This window comes from Nicotiana tomentosiformis, chromosome 3 (genome assembly GCF_000390325.3).
Source record: "Nicotiana tomentosiformis chromosome 3, ASM39032v3, whole genome shotgun sequence".
In the NCBI taxonomy this organism is placed as follows: domain Eukaryota; kingdom Viridiplantae; phylum Streptophyta; class Magnoliopsida; order Solanales; family Solanaceae; genus Nicotiana; species Nicotiana tomentosiformis.
In genome coordinates this window covers 26,660,459-26,684,945 of record NC_090814.1, presented here as the reverse complement: position 1 = coordinate 26,684,945, position 24,487 = coordinate 26,660,459, and the positions used below count along the sequence as shown (strand labels likewise).

General features: G+C 35.0%; 1 protein-coding gene across 1 annotated transcript; it reads right to left on the bottom strand.

Annotated features, from left to right (window-relative positions):
• Positions 1-15,077: 15,077 nt before the first annotated feature.
• On the bottom strand, positions 15,078-20,332 carry LOC104120857 (beta-galactosidase 13-like). Its single transcript, XM_009632712.4, has 18 exons — positions 20,015-20,332; positions 19,579-19,674; positions 19,385-19,497; positions 19,232-19,298; positions 19,040-19,132; positions 18,683-18,826; positions 18,469-18,563; positions 18,284-18,389; positions 18,087-18,171; positions 17,898-18,016; positions 17,563-17,727; positions 17,288-17,466; positions 17,093-17,202; positions 16,872-16,981; positions 16,661-16,768; positions 16,236-16,343; positions 15,986-16,131; positions 15,078-15,734 (listed from the first exon to the last, which is right to left on the bottom strand). Exons 1-18 carry the CDS (start codon positions 20,189-20,191, stop codon positions 15,260-15,262), a joined length of 2,496 nt encoding a protein of 831 aa, XP_009631007.1. The 5' UTR covers positions 20,192-20,332; the 3' UTR covers positions 15,078-15,259.
• Between the last annotated feature and the right edge of the window lie 4,155 nt (positions 20,333-24,487).

Sequence of the window (24,487 nt, the reverse complement as noted above, 5' to 3'; positions counted from 1 at the left end):
CTGATTTCCATCTGATTCACATCTGAGGCCCCCGGGACCCCGTCCGAATATATCAACAAGTCCTACAACATCATACGAACTTAGTCGAGCCTTCAAATCACATCAAACAATGCTAAAAACATGAATCGTGTGTCGATTCAAGCCTAATGAACTTTAGAACTTCTAACTTTACATTCGATGCCGAAACCTATCAAATCACATATGATTGACCTCAAATTTTGCACACAAGTCATAATTGACATTACAGACCCATTCCAACTTCCGGAATCAGAATCCGATCCCGATATCAAAAAGTCCACTCCCGGTCAAACCTTCCAAAATCTTCTAACTTTCCAACTTTCGCCAACTAACGCCGAAATGACCTACGAAGCTCCAAATCATTAGTCGGACACGCTACTAAGACCAAATTCAGCCTATGGAGCTATCGGAACCATCAAAACTCTATTCTGGAGTTGTATTCACACAAATCAAACTGCGGTCGACTCCTATGACTTAAACTTCCAATTTAGGGACTATGTGTCTCATTCCACTCCGAAACTCTCCTGAATCTGACACCAAGCACCCCGAAAAGTCACAAAATCATAAATAAAATATAGGGAGCAATAAATAAGGGATAGAGGCTAATACTCTCAAGACGACCGGTCGGGTAATCTGGTATTTCATGCCTCTATGCTTCGAAAATATCATAAAGATAAGTCTCATATTTTGGACAATAGTGCAGTACATTTAGATGAGAATATAGCTTATGAGGAAGAGCAAGTAGCCATTTTGGATAGGCAGGTTCGAAAGCTCAGGTCAAAGGAGATCGCACCGGTGAAGGTGCTTTTGAGAGGCCAACCGAGCAAGGAGAATAAGTGGGAGACCGACTCTGATATGCAGAGCAGATATTCACATCCTTTTGGCAGTTTAATTACATTTCTAAACATGTTCGACGTCGAATGTTTATTTAAGAGGTGAAGAATATAACGATCCGACTAGTTGTTTTGAGCATTAGATCCTTTTCCCCCTATTTTATGCTTCTCGTATGTGTATTTGATAATATATATAACTACGAGGATGGGTGGTTTAGTTTTTGTGGGGTTCGAACGTGAGTTGGAACACTTAGTTTTATTTTGGAAGCCTTAAGTTGTAAGAGTTGACCAAGGTTGACTTTTATGTAAACGATCTCAAAATTGAGTTTTTATGATTCCAATAGGTGCGTATGGTTATTTTGGACTTGGCAATATGTTCAGATTTGGTTTTGAATATTTCTAGAGGATTTTGGCTCTATTTATCGAAAGTTGGCAATTTGAAGAATTGGAGAGTTTATAGGTTTGATTGATGGTTGACTTTGATATTTTTGGACTCTGATTGTTTTTCTAGGACTATGGAAAGGTTTGTATAGCTGAATGAAACTTGTGTACAAAGTTTGGTTGAGATCCGAGGTATTTAGGCATAAATCGGATGCTTGGTTGGAAGTTTAGAAGTTTATCAACTTAAGAGAATTCAACATGTGATTTGGCACTAGAATCTTAGATGTAATTTTTTCATACATGTTTTTAGACTTTGGATATATCCATGTAGTATTTATGGACTTGTTAGAATATTTAGACGGGATCCGGGGATGCTCAGGTGAGTTTTGAACTACCCGGAGCATGATTTGAAGTTGCTGATATATAGTGCAGGTGCAGTGCTTTACGATCATGGAGTTGGAGGCTCGCTATCGCGTAGCAGTGGAGTGGTCTAGGAGTTTGTTCATCGTGATTGTGGAGATTGTCTCGTGATGTAGTTGGGCTAGGCGGAGTTGTTGAATCATGATCGCGTGGGGAAAGTCACGATAACGTAGGTGTAGTTAGGTCAAGGCTTCACGAATACGTGAACTATTTTGTGCGTAAGGGGGACTTCAGGCATAGCTTTGCAATCGCAGAAGAGGTTTAGCAATAGCAAAGAGCATTTTGGCTCCTAGGGCAATTTAAGTCCCGAATTTCAGGATTTTGACATTTTAAACATTTTTTAGTTTTACAGAACGAGGGGAGAAGAATTTGAAGAGGGATTTTACTACTATCTTTGAGGGAAGTTATTTATACTTAGATTTGAATATATATCTTGATTTCCCATGGATTTCTACACCTAAATCATGAAATTTTAAAGTGAAATTTGGGATTTTGGTCTACAACCTAAGAGAATGTAAATTTAGGTTTTGACCATCAATTTCGATTTGAAAACTAAATACATATTTGGACTCGTGGGGTTATGAGTAAGTGGGATTTACTACTAGACTCGGGTTTTGACCATGTAGGTCCTGGTTGACTTTTGTTGACTTTTTAAGAAATGATCCAAGATTGAAACTTTATTGTTTGGAATTGATTTTTATGACCTTATTAAATTTCATTTGACTAGATTTGAGCCGTTTGTAGGAGAATTCTAAGGGAAAGCGGTATTTTAATATTGGGCTTGTTCCAAAAAAAGTAAGTATCTTGGTTAATCTTGACTTGAGAAAATAGATTGTATTTGTTTTACGTGTTATGTGCTAAATGTGTTAGGGGCTACATAAATGTGTTGGCACGATAGATATTTTCGTGTGGTTTGATTTAATTTATGTACAATGGGCATTTCCGTACGGTGAGTATGAGAGACATGAACGATTGGTGTTGACGTGCAATTTACCATGTTATTTTATGACTATCCATTTCATGAGATTTGAATACTTGTATCATATGGCTTATGTGTGTTGTTTCCTCTATGTGGGTCCGATCCTTGGATTTAAACAGAAATTGTGGAAATTGGAAAACATGCTTGCTTGTTCATTTATATAACATTTGTTGTTTCCTTGTATACTTTCCCATTTATTATTTGCATAGGTTTCCCAACTGAGTGTCGTGTCTTAGTTTCGTCACCATTTTTTCGATGTTAGGCTCGATACTTACTGAGTACGTTGGGTCGATTGTATTTATACTATACTTCTGTACTTCTTGTGCAGATCTGGGTATTGGTCTTAGCAGAGTCCCTAGAGGTGCTTAGTTTGGATACATGGGAGACTCGAGATAGTGTTGCATATCCGTTCGCAGGCCCTGAAGTTACCTTCTTATATCTCTATTACTGCTCACTTGTTTCAGACTGTATTATATTTATTTAGATCTTATTTAGTACTCTTTAGAGTTCATGTACTTAGTGACACTAATCTTGGGGAGTTGCTTAGACAGTTGCAATTGTTTTAGACTTATTATTTAATTTCGGAGATTTACTCTTTATTTATGATATTATGCTGTTAAATATTTAGTTTTATTTCTTTGTTCTTGTTAAGTGTTGGCTTGCCTAGTGAGTAAGATTAGACGCCATCACGGTTCTTTGGTTGGTCGTGACACTCAATGAAAAACTAAATGAAGAATTGTGTGGAACAATTTAAAGGTTTCATCCAAAAGGCCAAAAAACATATGGTTTGTAAACTTTTATAATATTGTTATGACCTCAAATATATAATCTCCAACGCTGAGGTATATACGTATTTTTAGTGTGGTCATTTCTAATGGCTCCATAATTATTCATAAGGGCTAATCACATTTAAACTAGAAAGATCTGAGAGAAATTTTAAAGTTATGTCATTATATGTTAATATCATATTGATAGCCGAAAAATAATTTGGTGTATATAAATAAGGTAAAACCCTTAATATCAAAAAATAATATTTAAAGAAATTGTTCTTTAAATGATCCAAAATTGTGACCGTATCAAAACTCCAATCAGTAAAGACAATGCAATGTATGCTACACTATGTCCTATGACTCCAAAATAAAAGAAATAAATGAGTAGAGTTCTTTATGTCAGTGTTGTTGGTAGTCTAATGCAAGATACCTTTACTAGACTAAACATATGTTTTGCAATTTGCTTGTAAATAAATATAAAATCAACCTCGACCCAGCACATTAAAAGCAGTTAAAAGAATTATGAGGTACCATAAGTAAACTTTTGATTATGTGTTTTTTCATAAGGGCATGACATAGACTGAGGAGACACACTAATGCTTATTGTAGAGGAGATATGGACAAGATTAGATCCACCTCCGAATATGTATTCAACTCTCTAATGAGACCGTACTATAGAGAAAATGAAAAGCAATCATGTGTAGCTTTATCCATAATGGAAGCTAAGTTTGTGGCTCTCCCTCAATAGGGCAAGCGATTGTTTGGTTAAAAAGGGGCCTTGGACCATTTGTTAGTGTTGCAGTTAGTACTGATCTAGTGATAGTCTTTGTGAAAGTCAAACTGCTATTTTATGTACTAAGGACCCTAAATATTATTTTGAAAGTCAAACACATTGACATTAAAATTAATTTTATAAAGACATGGTTGCACGTAAAGAAGTGAACGTAAAGTATATCTGCTCTGCAGATCCATTGACTCAACTAATTCCTAGAGATACGTGTTTTTTTTCATGCAAGATCTCAAGAACTGTGTGAGATTTAATATAGAGTCATAGGATTTTGATTTTGTTTTGTTCATTTTTATTATTTTATTTCACCAAAATAAGTTTGGTTTGCATACACTTATTGTTTGAATGTTTGTGTACATTCTTATTTTAAATGTTTAGTGTACATTTATATGTGAAATCTTTTAGTATATTTTTTTTATATTATTGAAACTTATGTCAAATAGATAAAGGTCAGCGTTCTCATACAGGTGATGCCTCCATCAATTTAATGTTGATGGGAGATGAGACGAGATCTTAACCAAATTATCATACAGATAATTTGAGAGCACATGACTTAAAGATCTTTAATGTTGCACAAGTAATAAGAAAGGATCATTATAGTATTTTATTGGTAGAAATAAGTTTTACCTAATCCACCTTGAGAGGCTAGATGCGAGTTCATATTTGTTGAGTAGATCAAGAAACTTAGTTCATATGCACATATTGTCGGGATATCATCTGTACATCATTATCTTATGAGATAAAAAACATATAGTCCATTGGAAAGGAGAAAATGTTGTAGCACATGTTTTAATACCATGGGTGCAAATATCGCTTATAAGGGTTAACATAAGTTTTGTCTCGATTATTATTGTGTGAGACCCTACATTGAGTACCCTCACAACTCCTACCAATGGCTGGAAGTTTGGTTCGATGTTCGCTATCTTAACATGCTACCAAAGGACCATGAGAGATTCGGTTTGGCGAAGCATGACTAGAAAAGCAAATTGAATTTAACTTGATTGACTCGTGAGAAGAGGTATATCATTGATAGAATCTTATTTGATTTGTGTTTGTTAGTACTGGTTATGACTTATAGGTCATATTTATGAACACAAGAAACTATGATACATGAGATCTCGATGATGTATCGATGTGATTCAAATGATCCAGGGTACTAAGCATACTTTTTATGATCTACTAGAAAATTTTCATGACAACAACGAGAGACTATATATTCCTAACAGATGTGTAGCAATGTGCTTTTGTAGTATATTAGTCGCACTGTCTATTTATCCAGTATGAATGATGCAAGAGAGATAAAAGGAGAATTTATTGCTTAGCTCTATGGAGATTAAGCACTCTCTTATGTGTGAGTGAGAGATGTTGTAAAATTGCTATTGGGTTAGGTTCACCCATAATGGGTGCTAATTAGCCAGTTAACCAATTAGCTAGTCCTCCTCCTAAAACTCTAGTACTAGCCTACATAAGCACCATTATGGGTGTTGAAAAGGAAGGCTTATCACAATATTAGAGACGTGTAAGATTAGATATTCTCTGCATTCATCAAAGGGATTTTTAAGCTGTGGAAACAAGGGATTTCATCCTTCTTCTGAGGATTCTCAACGACCAGTAATTCAAGTCATGGTTGCTACAAACAATTCGTTTTCGTAAGGAAAAACTCATAAGTCTCCTAACTAGTATTTACAGGTTAAATATTTCACTTTCGAAAAGAAGTTGAAATGGAGGAATGAGAGAAAGTAATGATGTAAGAGTTGACAACATACAAAAAGAATATAACATTAGAAATGTTGGACCTACTTGATGTTTGGCTAGAAATCTATATTTTATTGCATTACTTACTTTATATTGTGGTTTTTTAATAATAAATTATTCGACGTTTGAGCTTAATTGAGTTGATTTTTTTATGTGTAGGACCATTTGACTGCAAAGTGGAATGAAAGTTGCACAAAATGATATTGAAAGTACAAGAATAGATCATGAAAGGAGAATTGGTGCAAGGCACATAAGAGACCTGACCTTAGATCAGGCCTAGCCAGATCTGCCACCTGGCCGTAGACCAGGCCTAGCCAGGTGTACAATCTCGCCCCAGACCAGGCCTAGCAAGGACAGAGGCCGGTCCCTCTGTCCCAGAGAAAAGTGTTTTCTTATAAAATTTGGATTTGGAGAGTTTGACCCTACACCTTTAAATAGTCTAACTCGTTTTTGAAGGGGAATTTCGACTTTGGAAAGCAAAGAGCTGTCGTGGAGGCTAGAGTTCATCGAATTTCATCTTTATTCTACCAAACTTAGTAACTTTTTATGTTTATTTGGATGATTTATTATTTGATTACCATGTCTATGTGGAGCTATACTTCACATTCTAGGGTTGTAATTTTTTTATGACTATTGTTATTTAGACATTGATTTTGATTTTATGATTTATTGTGTTGGTTTATTTATTCAATCATGCGATTAATTATTTGATTGCTTGATCACCAATTGAATACTACCTACGAATATAGAATTGAACTCGAAAGTGAAAATTCTAGATTGCATATAGGATTGAGTAAAGCAAGTTCTTGAACCCAGACATTGGGGAATGAATTTGTGGTTAGGATAGTCATATACTCATTGCCAGGATTGGTTATTATATGGGAATTATAAATACATTCTTGTTGATTCTAACTCTATAGACATATAGTCATTAGGTTAGCATGAATGGGTGAGTAAGAACTCGATAGATTCTTATGAGAAATATTAAACTTGTCAACCAATAAACCAAGTAAATTAATTCAATTCAAGTGAAGGTTACAATAGGATTGTGTCACGACCCCGATTTTCAACTTCGGGGTCGTGATGGCCCCTAACATCAACTTGCTAGGCAAGACAACATTAAATAACCAATTAACTATTTTACTAATTTAAAACAGAGTGATAATAATTATTAATGATTAATAAAGTTGTAATACATAAGATAATCCCATAATACAACATGGTCTAGTCCAATCCCAGAAGTCTGGAGTCACCAGTACATGAGCAACTAGAAGTCTACAAGTATGGTTTGAACGAAATACAACTGTTCGAAATGAAATAAACAGTATAGATAGAAATAGAGGGAGACTTCAGGGATTGCGAACACAATAGCTCTACTTCAAGTCTCCACAATAGATGTGATCCGAGCAGAAGTACCACTAGATACCGCTAGGACCAACACAGTATCTGCACAAGAAGTGCAAAAGTATAGCACTAGTACAATCGACCTAATGTACTATGTAAGTGTCGAGCCTAACCCCGAAGAGGTAATGACGAGGCTATGACAAGACACCTACTAAAATCCTGTGCATATATATACATAAAGTAGAAAAAATAATAAGTAGGGCATTTAAAATAATAACTGAGAGGGAACATGTAGAAAGGGGGTACGATAAGAGCAACAAGTACAAAATTTACCACGTATCCTTTTTCCGAAATAAACAACAAATGCACCAATTAATTCACCAATCTAGAATCAAATAGAGCAGTGAAATCAATAATGGCACGGCATCATCCTTCGTGCTTTTACTCTCATCCTCATCATAAAATAATGATATGATAAACGAAATGGCACGGCATCACCTTTCGTGCTTTTATTCTCTCCCTCACATGGTGTGATAAATGATAATAAAAAATCAAGTGCGCGGCATCACCCTTCGTGCATTAATCTTGACAATCTCCCACATCAATGACAGTATATGCAAATGAGGCACGATAACACCCTTCGTGCTTTTCATTCTCCCTCACCGAACAACAATAATAAAACAAGGTATCAACGCGAGGTGGGAAATAAATTTCACTTCAATCATAGAATTATGGTGAATAAACACAACCTTCAATATCCCATAACTTCAAAATAACCAATAAAATACGAAGGCGGAAAATTGGAGAAATAATAAGCTAACTAAGGCATGGAAAGCATGATCAATGCAACAACATAATACAATAAATAATTTCCACCCACATGCTTTAACCCAATACAAGGCATATGTACTCGTCACCTTATATATACGCCAACCCCACACATAATTCACGTAGAAAATAGACCAATATGTCCTAATTCCGTCAAGTCAATGTTCGCCACAACACTTACCCCACTCTGCAACCAAGTCAATCATTCCAAGCACGGCCTTGCCTTTTTAACAAGCCTCCAAACCAAATAATTATCGATCAAATAATTCCAAATAAGCTTTAGAAATTACCCACAAAAGATAAAGGTTCAATCTTTAATGAATTTAAAAACGTCAATAAAAGTCAACCTTAGGCCCGCATGATCAAAACTCGAGATTCGGATCAAAGTCCGATTACCCATTCACCCCCAAGCCCGGTTATATGATTTATTTCGAAATTCAACCTCAATTTGAGGTCTAAATCCCAATTTTATAAAATTTCCAATTTCTATCCAAATCTCTAATTTCTACCATGAAAATCCTAGATTTGATATTAAAAATACATGAAAAGTATTGGGTAATTGAAAGAAAATGGATTAAAGTTACTTACCAATAATTTTGGGAAGAAGTAGCTATTGAAAAATCGCCTCACTCTAGAGTGTTTAGGGTTGAGAAGTGGTATTTCCCACCTTTCCCCTCTTACCCAGCTACGGATGATCATCGCAAATGCGAAACACATGCCGCAAATGCGAACTATGCCCCCAGTCTGCATAAGTCACAATTGCGACAAAAACATCGCTGTGATGTCCCATCCAACCGAATATGCGATCAAAGGTTCGCATTTGCAAACCGGCCTAAGCCCGGTGCTCAGTCAAAAAAATGACCAAGCAATCGCAAAAGTGAATACTGGGATGTCTGCAAATTGCGAATATTTCTTCGCAAATGCGAAGACTACCCTACCCAGTCTCCCATCGCAATTGCAAGCTCAATTTCGTAAAAGCGGAGTTCGTATTTGCGAACAGGTCATTGCAAATGCGAGACCTGCAGCCTAGCACCATAACTGAAGCACACCAGCAGTCTTCAACCAACCCAAACTCATCTGAAACACGCCTGAAACTCACCCGAGCCCATTGGGCTCCAAACCAAACATACACACAAGTGTAATAATATCATATAAACTCGCTCGCGCGATCAAAATACCAAAATAACATCTAAAGCCAAGAATCGGACATCAAAATGCATGAAATTCAAAAGAAAACTCAAGAACCTCTAGAATCACAACCAAGCGTCTGAATCCTATCAAACCAACTCTGAATGACACCAAATTTTGCAGGCAAGGCATATAGCAAAACGGATTTATTCCAATTCCCAAAATAAAAATTCGAACCCGATAACCATAAACCCAACCTACGGTCAAACTTAGGAAGTTTCCAAACTTTCAAATTGCTAACTTTCGGTAAAATAAGTCAAATCAATCTACGGACCTCCGAATTCAATGTCGGACATACACCCAAGTCCAAAATCAAAATACGGACCTACCAAAATCGTCAAAATACCAATCCGGGGTCATTAACATAAAATATTGACCGTAGTCAACTCTAGCCTCATTTTTAGTTAAAATTTTATTTTCTTCAAAATTTCACATAAAAGCTTTTCGAAAAGAGACACAGACCATGCACGCAAACCAAGAAATATCAAATGAAGCTATGGGAGATCTCGAATCATGAAAATTAAGGCGAGAACTCAAAACGACCTAACGGGTCATCATAGATTGTTAGATAACCCATTAATCCTAGATCGCTTTCTTCGCATTGATAACATAAAAAATTGCTCGTCCTCTGTTCGAAGTTCATTAGTTATTTCTTTTTATTTTTATTAGTTTAGAATAATATACTTCTAGGTTTAATTCTTGTTCAGATAATTATGATAGTGTAATTTAGTCAATAGTTGATAACAAGTACTCGTGGGTTCGGCATCCGACTTCTAGTCACTTTATTACTTGATGACTGCATATACTTGTGTGTGCATTTGGGGCAATACTACCTGAAAGTAAAAGTGAAATTGGTTTGAAATGGGTATTTAAGACAAAACTCGGTGAATATGGAACCATATAGAGGCACAAAGTTTGGCTTGGGTCAAAGAATATGCTTAACAATATGGTTTTGACTTCAAAGAAACCTTTCTCCAATAGCTCGCTTTGAAACTGTGGGGACAATTTTGGCTTTGGCTGCACAATTACAATGGCCAATTTATCAGTTTGATGTCATGTAAACATTCCTGAATAAGAGAAAGGCAAAGAGACAAAGTTGTATAAGTTCCTTGTACGGATTGAAGTAGGCTCATTGGACATGGTATAATAAAATTTATAGGTACTTTCAACAATAGGTACTCTAAGAGTAAAAAAATAGCCTACTCTTTACGTGAAGAAGAAAGGTGAAAATGATTTAATCATTATTTGCCTTTATGTTGGTGATATCATCTATGCAAGCTCCTCTAGTGCTCTTGTGCATGAGTTTAAGTCACGTATGATACATAAGTTTAAAATGTTAGATATATGGGTTTGCTGCATTATTTTGTTGTCTTGGAGGTTTGTCACGGCCCGAATCTCATCGTAGGGGTCGTGATGACATATAATCTCTAACACTAGATAAGCCAATCACTAACAACATTAAATCAACAAAATATGATATACTACGATAGAATTTAATATAAAAACGGAAATAGAGCTAACACAAGCCAAAATGACAATACCAAATACATCTCCCCAGAACTAGGTAGTACAGAGTCATGAGCTCAAACTGAATACATAAGGATGTCTCAAAATACAATATGTTCGGATATGAAAAATAATAGTATCAATGTAAGGATAGGACTCAAGGAACTGCAACAGTCATGCAACTTCACCTTGAATCCTCTCGACTACTGTAAGCACTCATTCCCTAGGTCTGTTGCCTCCAACACCTGGAACTACATAAAAATATGCAGAAGCGTAGTATAAATACACCACAATCGGTATCAAATAACTATCACGACTAACCCCGGTGAAGTAGTGACGAGGTTTAAGTCATAAGATACTCACTAATTTAATAACTTGTATATTATATCAATAATAGGTAACAAAATATGTAATAAAAAATAATATAAACAGTCTCGTTAGAATATGGGATAACAACTCAACGTATAAGAGTCCATCTTTGACGACAAATCATTAAATAGAAGTGAAGGCATATGATAGCTTGTCAAATTCAACTAACAACTCATTAAAAAGCATGAGGAGTTTTAAGAAAATATTTATATGATCAATATATAATCTCTGTTTCAACACATAACATTATCAAGAGAATCACCCTCAAATCATCACATAGTATCATCAATAGTGTCACCCTTAATTCGCCGCATGTGCAAATAACAATAAATGTCATCCTTATTTCATCACATACGCATATCACCACCCTTATTTCGCTACATGGGCAACCTGAGAAAACGCCACCCTTATTTCGCCCCATGCGTACAATAATAATCACAATCGCACGGCAAAGACTCCGTGCCAACACCCAATCAATCCGTTCAACATGTCCAAATGTGCCATAATTATCAAAAAATAATAATGCCAGATTTTTATCAAAGATATAAGCTCATAATTTATCAACAAGGTGTATAGGATATGACAATAATAAAAATACGGATGGGTATTCATCATATAAAGCATGACTATGGCTAATTCAATTGTAGCGATCATGTTCATGTAGTTGCAAAGTGATTAAGCATGTTCCATATAAAGCACATTCTCGAATTAATGCATATTAATAGCCTAAGGTCTAATCCAGTCATAAGCCACATATAGTACCTATGTACATACCCGTCACCTCGTATGCATGCCGCTTTTCACATAACACGAATAAATATTTAAGGCTAAATCCTAAGGGGTATTTTTCCCACACAGTTAGTCAACATACTTACCTCAAACAAGCCAAATAAATACTCTAAAAATACCTTCCCACGTGAATCGACCTCTGAACGGCTCGAATCTAACCAAAAACAACTCAATAACATCAAACAAAGCTATATGAGTCGATTCCAAGTAATAAAACTCAAATCTTTATCAATTAGCAAAAAATCAACCTGGGATCGCTTTTTGTAACCCGATAAAAGTCATAAATCCTGACTATCCATTCGAATACGAATCAAATGTACAAGTTTATTCAAAATTGACTCCAAATGGGGGTTCAAATCTCCATTTTTACTTTAGAAAGGTTTTGCCAAAAACCCCCAATTTTTTTTCTTAGATTCACCAATCAAATGCCAAAATCAAAGAGAGAATCATAAATAATAATCAAATATGAGTTAAGAACACTTACCCAATCCAAGTGGATGAAAATCGCCTAATATGCGCCTCAATCCGAGCTCCCAATCTCAAAATCTAATAAAATGAGCTCAAAGTTCAAAAAATGATAACTTATATCTATGCCCAGTTATACCTTTCGTGAATGCGACTCAAGCCATGTGTTCACGAAGTACAAAATTACATTGCCCCAAAAGAATACACTTTATGAATGCGATCCTTATCCGCGAACGTGATGCATAAACTCCCCCAGAACTATGCGAACGTGATAAGCCTCCCCGGAACGCGAAGGCTTAGATTAAGTGTGCCCCCAACCTTCCATCCTCTTACGCGAACGTGATGTCCATGTCGTGAATGCGAAGTCCAAGCTGCCACAACCAATGTGAACGCAACACCTGTGTCGCAAACACAAAGAAGAAGATCTTGCCCATCTCAAGTGTACTCCGTGATCGCGATCCAACCTCCGCGATCGCGAAGATGGACCTGACACCAGCAGAAAATCTATAACTCAACCAAACTCCAGGTGGTCCGAAACTCACCCGAGCCGCCTGGGACCTCTTCCAATCATACTAAAAAGTCCGTAAATAGTAGTTGGACCTATCCAAAGTCTCCAAATATATGTAAGATCATTACACCTATAAATCGATGATCAAACCATCAACTGAACTTCTCTTAAGTTAATAAGCTTATAAGCTTCCAACCAATTTGATTCATATTAAAGCAAGTCAGAATGCAACCAAAGTTTGCACGCAAGTCCCAAATGATATAAGAGCCTATTCTAAATTTCGGAACAATAATCCGAACCGCATAGCTTCAAAGTCAACTCCCGGTCAAACCTATGAATCTTCCAAACCTTCAACATTTACCAAATAGAGCCAAATCAACCTAGGAACCTCCAATCCAAATTTGGACATATGCCTAAGTCCAAAATCACCATATGAACCTATTAAATCATTAAAATATCATTCCGATGTCGTTTACATAAAAGTCAAATCTCGGTCAACTCTTATAACTTAAACTTCCAACCTTGGAACTAAGTGTTCCAATTAACTCCTAAACCTTCCGGAAACCAAATCAAGAATTCCCACAAGTCACATAACAATAAATAAACATACTGAAAATATCAAATAGGGAAATGGTAGCTCAAATACACAAATAACCGGCTGGATCGTTATAAGGTTCAACAAGCATATGATGGGATTTTGATTTCACGAAGAAAATATGCCAAGGATCTTAAAAATCATGAATGTTTAAAATGATATTTTTTTTAAAACTTAGCATGCTTAACTGCAAAACCTCTTCCCACGCCCATGAATGTTAGTGAAGAATTGCAGCTTCATGATGGAGGATAGAAGTCTGGTTGGAGGTTTAATCTATCTTATAACCCATACCCGCCCCAATATATCATTCGACATTGGTGTCATTTCCAGGTTACGCAACAACCTTTAAAGGTTCATTTCGGAGGAGCAAAAAGAGTTTTCTGTTAATCACTAGAACTATAGGCTATGAAATTTAGTACTCAAAGTTTCCAATTTTAGATTATGTGGGTTCACTGACATAATTATGCTGGTTCATTGGAAGATAACTGGAGAATTTTATCACATGTTTATACTCTTGGTTTGGAGTAATAAACTTGGAGCTCAAAGAAGTGAGCTACAAAACAAACTCGTCCACCTCTGAAGCTGAGTACATTGTAGCTACTTCAGCAGTTTGCATATCCATCTGGCTAAGAAAGTTGTTAGCACAACTTCAACATAAGCGACAAGATGCAACAAAGATAAATTGTGACATCATCTATTTCCATATAAGAAATTCAATTTTGTCACCGCAGAATTAAGTACATTGATGTTGAATCCATTTTATTCGTGACTTAATTGCAAAAGAGGAGATAACATTAGTAGTTAGCTGATGCACGATAAAGTCTACGAAAATAGACAAGTTTGTCTAATTATGAGCATTGCTTGGTGTCTGTAACTTTGAATCAAGGGGGAGTATCAAAGAGTAATTCAAAGTATAGTAGTGTCCTATATTCCTGGGTTGTAAGCAGTAATGGTGCATTTTTCTAGTTTACTGATAGTGGATAGTTGTTGCTTAGTTAGTGATAATAGTGGTCAACTTAGTGGCTTAGCGAACTGTTTATTTATAAGCTTATAGAAAGGCATTGCTTGCTTTGATTTTTTTAACAAAAAAATTAAGATTCCAGCACACATTTAGTACTCTATAACTTTGAACCTTTGTTTTAAATTTTGTTGTTTACTTCCTTCAACAAAGCATGTGATCGTGTTATTTATATATGTCGGCGTAGTTGAGATACACACTTTGTTGGAAGTGTTTATTAGGCGTGTTTTTACCAATTGGAGGTGCTTAAATGGGAAAAACAAAAGTTGTGGGGTCAGATTTAAAAATAGGGGTAAGAACATGTGTCAATACCATTAAGCCGAATATAATTAGTTAACTTAGCTGTAATTATTTTTAGGAACTTGATTGTGTAAATATTTTATACCATTATTATATACTAGTACAATTTAAATCCATAATCTAAACTCATTTTAGTTATCTACTCAAAATTAAGGAGGTAACGTAGAAATAGAACGTTTTAGGAGGCACAAATTTATATACAAATGATGAACAACAATCAGAGAGAAGCAACCAAGAAAGCAGCTGAGCCAATCTTATTAATGAAACAAAAAAGAAATAGAAAAAAAAATCAAAAACTTTTGGATGAAATATATTGTAATTAATTTGCATAGAAAATAAGTTTGAGAGAATCAAGGTCTAGGTACTAGTAGTAAGATATATTTTGAAGAGGGTGACTCTAAGTATTCTATGGAAGCCCACACTTTGCTTGGACGGCCAAAGTCTTGAATGTATTAGGGCAAGGATCCTTGCTTAGCTCGTCAAAAGCTTCTCTCTCAACTGGGATTGCACATGTATTCTTTCCTAAGCAATGCTTTTCTACAACTTTGAGACTATTGGGAGAAGTGCAGTTTCCAAGATACAAGTTTCCACAAGCTCCATCTGGATTGCCATAGCTAGCAAACTCAATCTGCTTGATCACTTGATTGTTTTCTGGGCAAGCTAATTGAGCTCCTGACTTGAGATCTTCCACGATAGCATTGAATTGTCTTCCGGACCTCTCAAAAGACTTAACGCTAGGAGGTCGGTACTCGGAGATGATACTGCAGATTGTGTCTCTGTTAACTGTTTGGACTTCAATGGTTTCTGAATGACCTCCAGTTTCCTCAAAGATAACTAGGAGATTATCCTTTGGCTTCAAGAAAGCTCTTGGAATGTGATACCTGAAACAATAATATGTGATAGTACATATAATTATTAGATATAATTAACTAAAAAAATGTTCTCCTTTTTAGATGGAGTGGCCACATAATTCAATATAATATTATAGCGGATTGAGATTTAATCAATTCTTACTGTCATTTGTCATTACAGGCAATTTCGACTTGTTTGGCTATGAAAAAGAACCAAAGTTATCTTACTTTTAAATCGGATGATCACATAATTCAACACATATTAAAGCAATTCTACTTACTCAGATTGAGTGGGCTGTCCAAGAGGGGAGAGGAATGATACCCAGTAACGACCAAGGCTATTGCCATTGACCCACATCATACCCTTTTGCATTTTGTCCATCTTTAAGGCTACTGGATTGTTGCCTTCAGGGGCATCAAAGTACGTCTGTAATTTGAAATGAACACATAGTTAAATGTAGACGATAAATTTAATCTATGCTTAGAAATTACGCATAATTAAACCAAATGAAATTACACTTCTGCACTTACCTTGTACCAAGTGATAGGTCCTGGTGGAGGACCAGACACAGGAGTCCACTTCACTTTCTTCGCACCTTCTTCTGTGAATATTTGTTTTTTTTCTCCATATATGCCAACCTTTAAAGTAGCCAACAATAATCATGTTATATTATACATCTTTAATTTTGTGAAGCATCAAAGTACATTTGAATATTATTACTTTATTATAAATGAATTAAGTTATATATGCATTGACACCGTAAAACTATTTACACAATCAATATATATACTCCTAGTTTAACCTATTATAAGCATGTCAACTATTTTGTATCAAGTTACTAATTAATTAATGCCTAACTTAGAAAATTACCTATAGTTACCTCAAGCAATAATACTCCTATTTTTTTAAGATGTGAGTGAATAGAATCTAAACTCAAGTACAAATACATGTTTACCTTGTGTCCCCAGTTGTTTAGGGATATGTCGAGGGTGCCAGCCATCAAGCCTTGGAGAGTTATAGCTCGGGGTCCAGCAAACCTCTTTTCCATATAGGCTCCGCTATTCTGCATTCATATATATCGTATGAGTTCTTCCTCTTTAAAATTCCTCGTTCTTATTTTTGTAATGATTTATTTTGAAGTTATTGTTATATAATGAAATGAATACCGGGAATCCAACTGTCTCAGCTAAAAGGGTGATGTGGTTAGTTCCAGGTTTCAAGATGACAGGTTTCTGGAAAACAAAGCTCTTCTCAATGTTGTTACCGTGTGCAAACCCTGAAATTAATTTAATTACCAACAAATTCCATAAGTAATCTTAACATACTTCTGTGAAAAGAAGTTGTCATCTTGATATATATGTATATGTCAATAAAAGGTGTCACTCACCAACGAATTCGCCATTGACGAAGGCTGCCAATGCGTGACCCATACTTGCAATTGACATAACGGGGAGGATGTCAGGTCTCATGGGCAAGTCATGACGATTTAAGTTGATGCTGTGATTTGTAACAATTCCAGTATTAAGATAAAAACCAAATGATAATAGTAATAATTAATAACGACAACAACAATCATAAGTACCTTGTGCTGTACCAAGCATAGTCTGAAGTATCTTTTGTCAAACTATAGAGCTCCAGGGGTTCTCTGTTCTTAAGTGGCAAGTCATTGATGGTTGGAACTTTCTCTTGGTACATTTCCCACTTGAGATTCTTTGCTTTCTCTGATGCTATGAAGTTCCTTGAATTATGTTGGGCAACAACCTGCTTTCACCATTATAAAATTAGATTCTCATTGTTGATATTTTTTGTTTCAATAAAATATGAAATTTTTGGACTAGTGTTTTTATTTGATGTTACCGTTTGGGTGTTGTAAACAACAGTCTTGCAATCAGGGAGAATGCTAACAGACTTCTCAGGCAAGTAATATTCTTGACCCCTGAATTTAATTGTGGATGGTAGCTTGGTGTGGTTATTGGTCAAAAAGGCAGCACAATCGCTTCCGGGCTTCTCCCAAACAGTAATCTGCAAAGTAATTAATAATATAAAGAACTTTAATATGTTATACTAGTAGGTTTGTTGCCTTATTTTCTAGGCTACTAATCATGGCTTATTATGAAACTTACTTTTACCACGTAGATATAGAAGTTAAATTCAAGCTGATTTTGGTTGGGTTAATGCAAACGATTGGTTACCTCGAGGTCGTGGCTAATCTTTTGAACAGTGGGAGTTCCCCAAAGGAGAGCCCTTCTGGACAGTCTTAAAGCTCTGTGTAAGTCTCTCAAGTGACTCCATTTGGGTTCCCTCTTCAAACCTAAAAGAGACATAAATTAAACGTCTTTGATCCCAATGTTTTTATTAATCTTAAGGATGAATCTAATTACCAAATTCATCGAGGGGAGCTTCATCATAATATCGAGTCGTCACGAAGGAAGAGCCTGTTCTTCCAAAGTTGGTACCACCATGGTACTGCAATACAAGAATCAATGAAAATAATTAAATTTTTTGTCTTATTCAAAGGTAAAATATTAATATTGATCTCTAGGCGAATGGTTTATGAGAATACAAATGGAATGAGTACCATGTAATAGTTTGTTAGAGTTCCGTTCTTTGCAAAGAAACGAGCTACTGAAAATGCAATATCTTCAGCTGCTCTTTGTGACGGAGGGTCTCCAAATGTCCTATATCTGTAATTCAAAAAATTTCTAAGATGAGTAAACCTACACTTAATTTTTAATTAGTAGAAAGACGATATGATATACTTACTGCGCAGTCCAATTTTCAGTCCACAAAGAAGGCTTGTTGGGACCATTGGGACCTGTGAAAGTATCTGCACAATGCCTTCCATTGCATGTGTTGATCTTGAGAAATAATGGAAAAAAAAGGAGAGAAGTGTGCTCAGTTCTAATACATTTGAACTTACATTATTTTTCGCTTTCTAAAATGTTAGATGTAATAAATTTATTAAAAGAAAACCTACCACTTGTGGAGGGGCATCCTTTTGCTTGCACATGACCCAAGGGACTCCATTGTACAATCCAGTAGCCATTTCAGCAGCCCACTTTATATACTTCTTTCCATCTTCTCTGTAAGCAAGCTGGACATTGTTGTATTCGTTTTCAATCTGTTATGAATTAAAAATATTCATAAGGACGCTGATAATATACCAAGGTGTAGAGGAATATGCCTGGTACGTACTAGTACTGTTTTGTATACTACTTAAAAAAGAAATATTTAATAACTTTACTTGATAAAAGCATTTGTTCTCGTTTATCTCTCTTAAACATCTCACTTAATTAACAGTCTAATAATTCGAGCAATAGATATGAGAAGGGACCTGAGCCATGATAATGGGGCCTCCTTGGGGTGCGAACAACTTCTCCTTTTTCATCAAGTCAATCACCATTTCTGCATATTTTTTCATGTGGTGCTGCAAAGTGGAAAAATTACAAACAATGAATAAATAAACAAGAATGAACAATTAAAGCTACTTCATATTTATTTAAGAGCATTCTATGTGAAAACGTACCATGAAGGGTTCGTTATAAGAACGGAATGTGATATTAGGAACCTCTCTAAGCCAGTATGGGAATCCACTGTACCATGATCAATAAGCAAAAATTAGAAACAATTAAAACACTCCATTAGCAAATAATTAAATGGAATTATATATAATATATACCCTTGATTCCATTCAGCCTCGATGTAAGGTCCAACTCTTAGGTTCACATATAAGTCCTGCTCTCCTATCATCTTGATGAATTTCACCAAGTCATAGTTTCCTTCAAAGTTGAACTGTAAATTCACAAAATGTTAATTATTTGGATATTTGATATTCTTCAATGCATGTATATATGAACAGAACATAGATGTTACCTGGCCTTGAATCGGCTCGTGAATGTTCCAGAAAACATAAGTCTGAATAAGATTCAGACCTCCTTCCTTAGCTTTCCTTATGATGTCATGCCACATCTGATCAATCCCAACATTAACATAGTTTCATGAGTAAATATTGTAAAAAATTTGGCGGATACAGAAATCCCGACAAATATTTTCTCGCACGTACTTAGTATTTTTATACTAAATTAAGCAATTTAATTATAAGAGTCACAAGTTAAAGTCAAAATACATATCTTTCAACTATAGTTTTATATGCACGATACATGTATTGCAATCATTTGTTTCATGCAAGCACAGATTGTATGTAACTTTTTCTCTCTCTGATCCACGGATTCGTCCAATCTATTCTTATGTGCTATATCATGTCCTAGACTTATTTAAAATGTCAAAAGAGGCTAGATTGTGAAGTCACCTCAGGAGGGCTACGAGGGTAATGAATAGAACCAGAAAAGAGCAATTCCCTGTTGCCATTAATGATCATTGAACGGCCGTCATAGGTGACACCACGAGGCTTTTCATCAGCTATTGCAGAGGCAACAAAAAAGGAGAGGAGGGCTAACGCTAGGCACTGACTTATTGGTATAGTCATTTTTCCTCTCGTTCTTTAGCTTTGCAGGGACAAGAAGATTGTGAGCTAGTACAATGACGAAAAGAGAAGAGAGAAAGAAAGAGAGAGCTAAATGAGGCCCCTTCGGTAAATGGAGGAGGCACCCAGAATAGCCGTGTTAAGGGAAGACGTGCATGTACTAATTATAGAGAGCAAACTGCGGCAAATATAGGTGTGGCATGATTTTTCGGATATTTTTATGGTCTTTACTTTTCGTTGATTTTGGTAATATGGTTTCTTTCTACCTCCATGTTTTTCTCTACACAATTCAATGTAGAATGATGATGAAAGGTTTTCATTTAATGTTCTTTTATACCTATAGGGAAGTAACTTCAAAATAGTTTCTCCCTCCGTCCCACACACGATTCGAAGTACGAGGATTAAGTTCTCTAATTTTTTTGTGTGAGTTCACATATACAATCTTCAAATTTTTTAAATTAGACTTTACATATTAGAAACTACATAAAACGTACTATAAACTATAGCGAGATAGAGGGAGTAATACCCAAGTTCTCCTTTTCTAATTTATTGTTTTGCTTATAAACTTTGCAAAATTACGATCGATTTCCCTTCTTTTTGTTATAAAATCTTAAATTATGGTGGATGTCCATAATCACCAAAGGAGTAATGCTCACTACTCTTCTCCATTATCTCCATAACCTCCCCCATGATCTTCTTCCATGATCTCCCTCTCAAATGCTTAATGACATATTTATGTAGTGACCATTCCACTCAATAGTGGCTATTCCACTCACTATTTTACAATAGTGATTCTTCACTTTTTCATGTATATATAAAGGCATTGTAATAGATAAGAAATATAATAACAATTGAAGAAGAAATAAGAATCTATCCTCTCTTTCTCTCTATATCTCTGAGCTTGTTTTTCTTTGTTCTATATTGTTACTTTGAGCTATATTTCATAACACTTTTCAGCACGAATTCTCTAATCTTACTAACTCACCAATTCCTAGTTTACTTTGCATAAGTAATAGAACTTTAGTCACAATTGTGAGCACGTTTCATATCCAAGGAAAAGAAAAGATAAGTAGATACTTTCTTTTGCTAATTGTTGCTTATGGTCGTTGTCATTGCATGAATAGCCAATCTATTCAGGAACCTCTCTGTAAGTTATTGTTCATCTCTCTTGTTGGCAAGTAAATTAATATTGAATTTTGTTCATAAGTTCTTGCCAAAACACCTTAGAAAATGATATCTCATGTTTTTTCTATTTTAGTTTGAAATACATACATCTATTTTTAATAGTAGGTATTGTGGTTAAAATTTTCAGAATTGTGTAGTGCGACATCATCATATTTGGAAGCTATATTTTAGCTTTCTAAACAGAAAATTTACTAGAAATAATTAACGAAAACACATGAAGAATTTTTCTCTTTAGTTATAATTTCAAGCTTAAGATATGTTGCAAGTATCTTTAAGTAAGCCTCCTACTAACAGGGCTTTAAAATTGGTAATTAATGTCTAAGAAGGAGAGATCTGACAAAATAAAAATGAAAAGTATTGGTTAGGATTGAGTTCTGCTCATTTATACTCAAATAAATCTTAGAAATAAGAGTTTACATGCATATTTTCAATTCTGCTTGTTGTATACATTTGACTATGATCAAAGTTTATTCTTTATAAGTAAGCAACCAAGGAACCTTTATTTCATTCGTGAAATTCTTATGTTATATAGCTGTTGCATATTCTTATTAATATTAATCTACTGCATGTAGATTACTACATACTTACATCATTGTAAATAGTGCATTTTGGTCTATTATGACATTGGTTAAGGATTAGACGGCAGGTTCAAGTCCCAGCACACCATGAGAATAAGACATCGGGTTTAAGTCCCGGTGCACCATGATAATAAGAGTTGGGTTTGAGTCCCAATTCATTATGGCCTAACATGCCTTTATATTGGTAATGCATTGGGTTTGAGTCTCAATATATCATATTGATGATATAATGGTGACTAAAGAAAAATAATATATTTTTCATGAAAAGGCATGAAGCGCGTCTCACTTGATTTGCTCCATTCTTGAAGTGAATGTGGTAGTGGTGCATAATAAGTCTAAATGAAGACAAGTGATTAACGAATGAATGTGGGTGTGCCAAAGACCAAAATAATGGTCATTGTAAAAAAGAGAACAATAATGGTTCTCAAAATAATCCTTCAAATATGAAGAAAATATGTATCAATGTGGTTTGTAAATAAAAGGCACGTTCAGATGATTATGGTCCATTCCTTGAAAATGTGACGTGACTTATGATAAGTATTATAAATGCAAATCCATTCCTGAAAGTGAATGTGAAAATATATATGTGATACAAATTATGCATAAGAATGTATTTATGCATGGTTAAATAAATACTACAACTCACCTCTACGGGAGGTTTGAGAGAAAGAAAGATAATGAATATTACTGTGTGGTTACATGAATAAGTTATTAGTCGCATACATGTGGTATGCCGGAAATATTTTGCCATGTCTTATAAAAGGTTATTAAAGGTAAAATTAAAGCAATATATGATTTCGCTTATGATGATTTTGACCATGATAATCATTATGATATGATTTTATCCGTGAAGGAGACATTCAACATATGGATGGTGTGACAAAAGATCTTGCAGTACAAAATCAATTAAAAACTCTGAAAGAGCTAATTTGTTACTACCCGTATGCGTGAAATTATTCATGATATTGATATTGTAGTAAGTCTCAAAAGAAACTTTTTGAGTTTCAAATATAGTAGTCAAAGTGATTGGCATATTGAGACTATAAATGAAAGTAACATTGATTATCTCCATATTACTTTAATCATACTGGGTAAATATAAAAGGTCACCCGATTTTTCTTCTATTTGTACTACACAAGTATAAATATAATGATGCAATCATATGCCACAAGTAAACTAGATGTTTAGTGAAACAAATATTAGTTGGCATGACCGGTTGGTCATTCCAGTTCAATTATGATGCAAAAATTAATTGAGAATTCACATTGACATATATTGAAGAAATAGATGATTCTTCAAAAATTCTCTTATGCTACTTATTCTCATGATATACCAGTTAAGGTTAGGATTAAATCCATTGATTTATAGAGTGAATAAAAGGTGATAAATATATGGGCCCAGTCACCTGCCATGTGGACCGTTTACTATTATATGATTTTAATAGATGCATCTATTGTATGACCACATGTGTATTTGTTATCAACTTGCAGTTTGACTTTTGCAAGGTTGCTTGCTCAAATTATTAGAGCACAGTTCCAGAATATAAATTATGGTGATTTATTTTGATAATGCTGGTTTAAATCCAAGTTGGTTTAGCAGAAATTGTATGCCTCCAATTATAGCTAAACCATTGGTTATGAGAACAAAACTCCCAAAACAAAATTTGGTATGAGATGTATTATTTAATATACAACAACACTTGTACGCATCTAGTCAAGTTATAAAAATTTCTTCCTATCACAATCGGTTCAGGGTCAGGAACTAAATAATTTCTATCTAGAAATATGGATGTGCTATATGATTTAATTATACCACCACAATGTACAAAGATGGGTTCCCATAGAAGGTTGGGAAATGTGTTGGTGATCCCAACATTAGGGGGAGGAAATGGGCAGCTGAGAAAGTGAAACGTGAAATGAATTATTATGAATACATATAGATCCTCGTACAAGAAAATATGAAGTTGAAGTTCAACTAATAATTCATTTATAAATTATTGCCAGACGCATTTGCTGACCCAAAGCTAAATGTCATATTTCAGCTGTTAATGCTCCAAATAGAATAAAGTCCACGAGGGACAGTGTCTGTGGCACACAAGAAGCGTAACAGACCAATCGATTCCAAAGATAAAACTCATTGAAGAAGGAGAGGAGCAAATGATAAAGATGGTCATACTAAGGAGGCAATCGCTCTATAAGAGAACCACGACATAATACTTTATAAGACCTCATGGGAGAGGCTCAGATACCTGAAAGTAATGAGATAAACATATCTCAATTAGTTATGTCTTATTTGGGTAATGATGGAACCGATATAAAATGATCGTCGACAATATTATTGATATAATGTAGCGCTCAATATTATTAATATTGACGAGGATCTTGAGCTCAAATCTGTCATGCAATTTGGACAAATAAATGATTGGCCAAATAAAAAATTCACCATGAAAATTGACTTCGCCTGAAAAATATGAAGTCGGACAGATAGTCCTAACACCTAAAAATATAAAGCTAGTGGAGGTATAAATGTGTTCTTG